At 48.9% G+C, this 7740-nt stretch overlaps 1 protein-coding gene across 1 annotated transcript; it reads right to left on the minus strand.

Moving 5' to 3' along the window:
- Positions 1 to 2717: 2717 nt before the first annotated feature.
- On the minus strand, positions 2718 to 6958 carry LOC120840893. Its single transcript, XM_040501416.2, has 5 exons — positions 6718 to 6958; positions 5550 to 5745; position 5482; positions 4601 to 5094; positions 2718 to 3406 (listed from the first exon to the last, which is right to left on the minus strand). The coding sequence occupies exons 1-5, from the start codon at positions 6921 to 6923 to the stop codon at positions 2726 to 2728; spliced, it is 1578 nt and encodes a 525-aa protein (XP_040357350.1). The 5' UTR covers positions 6924 to 6958; the 3' UTR covers positions 2718 to 2725.
- Between the last annotated feature and the right edge of the window lie 782 nt (positions 6959 to 7740).

Raw genomic sequence — 7740 nt, forward strand, 5'->3', positions numbered from 1 at the left:
TTGTCGAACTTCCTGAGTGGTGACTCATTGCGAAAGGTACGTTGAGGTGCGCGGAGAAATAAAATTCCGGGTGCTGATGAGGATCATGCGAGTCATTTAATTTTATTGCAGCTGTGCGAACGTTATAGTTGACGCAATCATAAAATTCTGTGCCCACTGACACCAACTTGACAACGGGAACCGAAATACACACGAACCTTTCTATGCCACAGAGAAAGGAGCGCTAGCCGTTTGGAGCGCTTCCCCAACTCCGACGTTACCGCGCCACCTCGAGGCGCCGTCAGTCCGTTGGCGTCTCGCAGTCTACCGTGAAGCGAAGAGCGAACGCCGAGGAGAAACGAAAGCGACCCCTCCCCCCCCCCCCCCCTTTCCTCATACCCCCTCTGCCCTCTACAGCTGGTTGAGACATTGCGGAGGGCGCTGGCAAGGAGGAGCCTCCAAGAACAAGCACCCCCCCCCCCCCCCTCCTCCTCCGCCCTCCACAGGAACCGGCGCGTTCACATGGCGAAGGAGCAGGCGAGCGACACCCAAACCAACCCTGAAGGCCCGAACCCCACGCAGTAGTTGCGAAGCGAGAGTCTCCTCGCCCACTAAGACGGCCCGGGAGCTCACGTGACCAACCCAGCTATGAATATACCAGCGCTCACCGCGACTCATCATGGCCATGGTCCTCAGGCTCACGCCATCACGCAGACTAATGCGATCACCGGACTCATATCCACCCAAAGACTCACGTCTTGATTCAGGCTCATGCTCATGAGCCTCGAAACTCACAATCACACTCATGAGTACTTCACTTAGCGCTCAAGCTCACACTCACACTCAAGAGTTTTAAGAACTAACAATCACACTCACGGTCAAACTCACGTTCATGAGTTCGTAGGGCTCACACTCGCACTCACACTCAAAAGAGTTTTAAGAACTCAGAATTACACTCACGATCAAACTCACGCTCCTGAGTTCGCAGGGCTCACACTCGCACTCACACTCATTAGTTCTCAGAACTCGCGATCACACTCGCGATCAGACTCACGCTCATCAGTTCTCAGGACTCACACTCACACTCACACTCATAAGTTCACGTAACTCACGATCACACTCACACTCACACTCACAATTTTTAGAGACTCGCGGCCTCACTCACGATCACCTCAAATCTGATGATGAGCGTGAGTGATCGTGAGTGATCGCACTCATGAGTGAGAATGCCGAGGTATGGTGCCAGGTTTCGCAAGAGCAGAGAAAATCAGCTTTTTTTTGCATCGAGCGCTTCAAAGACTGCGATGAAGACTTCATGTTTTACACTGGTCTTCCGGGATATCATCACTTCACAGCATTGCTGCGTTTTCTGGACACTGGGAAAGATGGCTGCAATGTCTTGCGGACAGAAAGTAGCAGTGGGGAGAATTCTTTGAGGGGCCGTAAGCGAAAACTAACCACAGAGAATGAACTCTTTTTAGTTCTTGTGAGACTACGTCTTGGTCTCTTCGAAGCAGACTTGGCACACCGGTTTTCCATTGCGCAGTCCACAGTGTCAAGGATTTGCATGTCCTGGTTGAATTTCCTGTATGCAAAGTTGAGCACATTTCCCCTGTGGGCACCAAGGGAAACAACAGATCCAATGATGCCAGGTGATTTTGTTAAGACATATGCATCAACGAGGGTAATTCTGGATGCAACGGAGGTACAGTGCGAGGTGCCGACCTCTCCGTCGCTTCAGTCAAGCACATACTCAATGTACAAATCAGCAAACACCTTTAAAGGGCTTGTCGGTGTACTGCCTAATGGGCTTCTGGCCTTCGTGTCCGAGCTTTACACAGGATCGACATCAGACAGAGAAACTGTCATAAGGAGCGGCTTTTTAGAGTTGACATTTGAAGAGAACGATTCTGTGATGGCAGATAAGGGTTTCCTCATTGAGGATTTGCTTGAGAGAAAAGGCGTAAAGCTGAATCTGCCCCCTTTCTTGAGAGGCCGCACATTCACAGATGGACAAGTGCAAGAAACCAAAGAAATCGCATCTCTAAGAATTCATGTGGAACGTAGAATACAAAGAATTAAGGCATATCATATATTCGATCGGCCGATACCACTGACCCTTGCCCCTGTAGCTAATCAGATTTGGACAGTGGCAGCTATACTCACAAATTTTCAGTCCCGTCTCATAAATCGCACAGGAAGCGCAGATATGATGGCAGGCTGAAACCTAACGTGCATATTTATGACAAGTACATGTAAACTTTGCCTTTCCCATAAAATATTGATTGAGTGCCCACTCGAAGTACAGACACAGTCATGAGAAAGGGGGACGGTTACTTTCTAGGTTTGGGAACGAAAAAGCAGGACAGACTTGCAAGGGACCTTGCTTAATGTGTGTGCCTTTAAATAGAGGGTGGGTGCCTGTTTGCAACATAGGCACATGCTCTGTAGTTTCCCGATATGTTAATTTTACTTTGCGTTTTGTGTCCGAGCGTTGAGAGTCTTGTATGTGTGCTGACCTTCACGAAAGAAACCTGTCATGAGTGTACTGCTTGTGTGGTCTCTTTTTGTTTCGTACTCGCTCATGAGAGGGAGCATTCTGTTGAAACGGCAGAGATGTCTGCCGGCGTGATGAACCGTAAGTGCTACTCTGCCAAGGGGAGGGGTGACAAACTTGATTGAAACACAACAGTTCACCCAGCCAGAGACATCTTTATTTAGCCCTAACTACTCGGTTTGAGCTGGTTTACTTGCGGGCAACATAGGGCAACATGTGCCGAAAGTAAAAATCGTCAAGCTTTTGCCGCATTTCCACCCAGTCCTGAAAATTAAAGCGAATGCGCTCAACGACTATCCACTTCTCTGAGCAGACAACGAAGTCTCCCCAGCGACATCCGGTCAGAGCCATTTGGCCAAGCACCTGGGCATAGTGGTCATGGTCCCGGTCAAGATGTGGCTCATCGTTTTCATTGAATGTTATGTAGAAGTTCTGCATCCTGGCATAATCTGGTTCAGTGTCCTTGAGTGAATACGGACATTTGATTTCAAGGACTCCATACGAGAGCTGCTCTGGATCATATACCAGCCTGTCAGGTGTGGCACCAAGCCACGGGAATCCAGGGTTTACTACTAAGCCGCAGTGCTGGAGCGACACATTGTGCTTGAAGTTAGTCATAACAGCTGTATAGCGGTCCGCAGCCAAACTTTCATTTCTTAGCCCGTACTGAACTGCGCGAACATGCGAGATGTCTTTTGGCTCGATGAGGTTCCGCAAGCCCGTTTCTGTCCACTGTTCTCGCTTGGATCCACGACCAAAACTTGAAGCGGTTAATCGTTGGCGCCGCGCGTCTCGCCAGTGTGCACTCCGTCCTTGCTGTCTGGAGTTCAGTTCGAGCTCCCTGGCACTTTCCGGCGACACTTCGATCCCCTGCGACAAACAATAAAAGTCGTTATAGCATATGAACACAGCACATCTGTGACAGCTCTAGATTACCGCATTTCTCCTGGTCCGCCTGCCTTGCTAAAAAGTGATTGTGCAAACAGTTTTTCTTTTCTGCTTGACTGGAAATGATAATGCAGGATGTTATGCTTAATGCATAAACCTGCAGGGCAGTCAAGTTTTGCCTGACACAAAGCACAACCTAACCCCAAAATATCTGTAACGTCGAGGTAGCCCTTTCGCCATGTTTGTTGTTGTTAGTGTGCAGTACTGTGGAGTCTCTCCTTCCACTTCGTCGGTGCTGACTTAAGCAGTCTTTGTTTGCGTAAGTTACAGCAGTCGCAATGCTATCGATTGTCTCGTGCAATTCCAGATGACTTCACTTATGGGCAGCTATTCGAAGGCGTGAAGGTTTAGCAGGAAAGGAGCCAGATTACCATCGAGGCTGTGGGAGGAACAACACCGTCAGGGATTGACAATTTCCGCAAGACGTGGAATGCTTGTTTCACATACTGCGACTGTAAGAGTAAAACTGGTGCAACAGCAGGCACACTGAGAGTCATCGCAACGGTTGAATTCACATGTTCTGGCAATCGTCACAACGTCTGTCACAGCACCACATGTTTGTTTTTGCTTACAATACAATGTATACGCCTTCATATACATGAACATATCACATTTACATGAACTAACAGAGAAGTTCACATTTTTACATTGCTAATACAAGACGAGGCATTTCAGTCTTAGCCTTGCAACGTGCATGAAACGCTCTCTCCTGGTCACGTGGCACACAGCAGACGCGGCTACAGGATTCCAGCTGGGTGGAACTCTGTCGAAGAGCCGCTGCGACAGTGCCACTGCAATTTTAGTTGAATAGAGACAGGAATCGCAGCATGTGAAACGGGCTTACAGGCGGCATCTCGCATGCATAAACATAGGCGGCAGCAGCATCGCCAATGCGAGCCGCACTGGCGATCAATCGATGGTGGCGCACTCTGACCAATACCCAGCAGGTATTACCTTTATAAGGTGCGTGCAATGAACAGTTACGAGTCGGCGCTTGTCTTTTGTACTTCCTTGCTTGGTGGCCTAGTTTGTGCTATGCGTTATGTCTTACGGTCATATCAACCAGCCTAACAATGTATTGTACTGTCTGCCACGGTTGCCGTAAGCAGCACTTACCGTCAATATTTGCCATTCCTCCGCACTGAACGTGCCAGAGAATGTATGTTGTCGAGTCCCATCGAAGAGAGAGAGCTCCGGTACTGAAGTTGCAAGGCCGATTCCTGCAGAAATGTTTGCCGAGGTCCACGTCTTGTAGCCGGAGGGTAGCATTGCCTGCTGATAAGACAGCGGTGAACCAGCAGGTGCAGGCCCCAGTTTTGTGTCCGTCAGTGGCCCTCGGGCAGCCAGTAGTACTGCGCCGAAGTCCTGGTTCCCAAGGCTCTGGAGTGTTCTGCCCAGTTCATGCAGCAACTCCAGCTGCCGTTGCTCGTCTTGCTTCTTGGCGCAGGCATCAAACAGCCGCACTGGCATTGGTGTGGGCATGCCGCCTTCACGGGGACTCCTCCAATCCACGTCTTGGACACTCATTGGCCTGATGCCTTGTCGTCGAGGGCGCCGCCACTGTTGTGGGAGCTCAGTGCACGACAACTCTGGCGGTGTCTCCTTGTAGCCTTTTTAGAGCGCAGCTCTTAGGGGCCCGTTCCCGGCTTGAGCGGCGTCGCCGTCGGCGTCGGCGTCGCCGTCGGCGTCGCCGTCGCCGTCGGCGTAACCAAGGTCATCCCAAGGTCACGTGACCCCCCAAGGTCACGTGACCCCTCCCAAGGTCATCTCAAGGTCACGTGACCCCACGTGACCCCCTGAAGGTCACGTGACCCCTCGAGGTCACGTGCGCCTTCCAAGGTCATCTCAAGGTCACGTGACCTTGAGGTCACCCCAGGTCACGCCTCCCCGAGGTCACGTGACCCCCTCCCCGAAGTCACGTGACACCCCCCCGGAGCATATTAAAGAATGAAGGGAGGAGGAGGAGAAGGGGGAGGGGTCTACCCTCCCCTCAGTACCCTTCACTCCTCCTCCTCAAGAGCTGCGCTCCAATTCGGCGTTACAGGGATTTGTAAACGGCTTCCACTTTTTTCTTCAACAAGATAATCAACCGAAGAGTGGCGAGAATGTGGCTGCACGCACCGCTTGCTCCAGCAGGGCACTCACAAGTTGCACCCGTCACTGCACCAGTGTCAAGCCTAAATGCGACTCGAATTTTATATGGCACTCCAGTCTTCTTCTGGCTCCTGAAGCATGTAGCTTTCGCATAGACGACACCAAGCCTGTTAGGGTAACACGGAAGAATATGTGAGCTTCGCTAAATGCCTTGTTTGTTTGTTTTTTGTTTTGTTTTCCACTGGTAAGCACCTTAAGGGCAGCAAAGAAAAAGGCACAGCCAGTGACCAAAGAAGTCGCTCATAAGAAAGTGTGAGGTGGGAGATGCATGCGGAATCTTCTCTGGGCTAGTGCTCATATAGAAAAAAAACAAAAATAACTACTCAACTAAGTTATAGTGCCCTAGTCTCCTGGTATATTCTCACTTGCCAAAGTTCCACTGTAGGTGTTTTTACAGTTGCTATGTTGTAGCATGCGTGCTACGTCATGGTAAGTTGACATTGCGAACTAGATAAGAAGGAATACGTTGACCGTTTATACATTTGCACACTTGCGGGCTATATCATCGGGAAGCTACGCCCGCACTTCGTTATTATTAAATGCGTCTCCTTTCATTCAGTGAAGTAAATACGCGGCGAAAGCTAAGGCCCATTTCAGACGCAGCGTAGTCGGATCCCGCCGCGAACCCAACAAGCTCGCTCCGTGATGGCACCTTTCTGCGGCACCGCGGTTCTCCTGAACCAAAATAAATATTATTATTATTATTATCATTATTATTATTATTATTATTATTATTATTATTATTATTATTATTATTATTATTATAAGTAAAGCCTCCGATCGGTAACAAAAGCTAGGCTGGCTCGTCAAAACCACCTCGTTTAATTTAAGCAACGTTTCAGCATACCACCAAGCACTAATTAAATCGTTGAATTCCCAAGAGTTCAACGCGAACGCAAGAGCGCCGCTTTGGTAAGAACTGCTTTGCCCGGTTGCGTAGCAGATACGACTCCGGCGTTGCTACGACTAGAACAACAAAGGGACGACGTGAACAAGCGTAGCAAGTAAAGTTTTTTTTTTTTTTTTTTCACAATGTTTACAAAGGAACGCAAGTTACGGAACGGTATTCACGTACTTACCTCGAGTCGCAGACGTTCGTCATCACTGACGAAGGCAGGGTGTACGCTTCGGTGGCAAAGGCGTACGACTTGCTCCGCTGCCGCGACGATGGCGTTTCCGAAGCGCACAAGGCTTCTAACGCGCCCTCAGATACCCGTGGTAAGTCTTCCAGGTTATTACGCCACATTACGTGGTCAAAAGACGGAAAACTCCACCGTTCGCTCATTGCTTCGCACGCTTCGCTGCCGCCGACTTGCCACAACGAACATGGCGACGCTCTCAGTGTTGCCAGACCACCAAGCAATTTCGCATAAGGCCTATTACTTTCGCTACAAAGTAATTAAATTACAATTACAATTCCTTTGGCCGAAAGTAATTAATTAAAATTACAAATTACCAAGAAAGGTAATTCGATTAAAGTAATTCAATTACTGTAATTTAATTACTGCCCACATATGTCGAGCATACATCGGACAAACGCCCGGGACGTTGTGTCAACGACCGAGCGCGCGAGCACGCTTTGTCGCTGAGATCTACTCTGGGAGGGCGCCTTTTTTCATATTGTGTGACTTACATGTGTAAGCCAAACTTTAACTGTAATATGATTCTGAAAAAAAAAAAAAAAAAAAGATTGATAAAATTGCGACAGACCGCTGGAAGCGTTTGAGACTGGAAAAGGAAGGCGCAACATGCAATAGTCCAACTTCGGTTGGTTTGTATGAGAATGAGGTAGCCTTTTTGAAGAACTTGTCGACGCGATAGTTAGTTTGATTGTTTTTTTCCTCTTATTAAATAATCAGTTGATGTCTAGCGTTTATTTGGTCAATACCTTCATCGTCTATGTTATTTGCGCCTGTTTCCAGCTGTGTATCATGGACCAACTCGCCTGCATCGCTACTTTAAATACGCCAATCAGAGGCGCATGCCAGGCGCCATAATGAAACGCGTACTAAAAGCTAAAAGCGGCTGAAAGACGTGATTCCCGACGACTACGCACTCGTGTTTGTGCAGATAGGCTTGAACGCATCTTTGCGCCGGAAAAT

Source organism: Ixodes scapularis, unplaced genomic scaffold, assembly GCF_016920785.2.
Source record: "Ixodes scapularis isolate PalLabHiFi unplaced genomic scaffold, ASM1692078v2 PGA_scaffold5__190_contigs__length_132052651, whole genome shotgun sequence".
Taxonomy (NCBI): Eukaryota; Metazoa; Arthropoda; class Arachnida; order Ixodida; family Ixodidae; genus Ixodes; species Ixodes scapularis.

Bases quoted from the DNA above. Each gene is read 5' to 3' on its own strand.
- LOC120840893 (XM_040501416.2), bottom strand. From the start codon at position 6,923: ATGAGCGAACGGTGGAGTTTTCCGTCTTTTGACCACGTAATGTGGCGT. The intron at 5,746-6,717 runs GTAAGTACGTGA...TTACCCTAACAG, and splicing joins ACGAACGTCTGCGACTCGAG to GCTTGGTGTCGTCTATGCGA. The intron at 3,407-4,600 runs GTAAGTGCTGCT...TGTTTGTCGCAG, and splicing joins AGGAATGGCAAATATTGACG to GGGATCGAAGTGTCGCCGGA.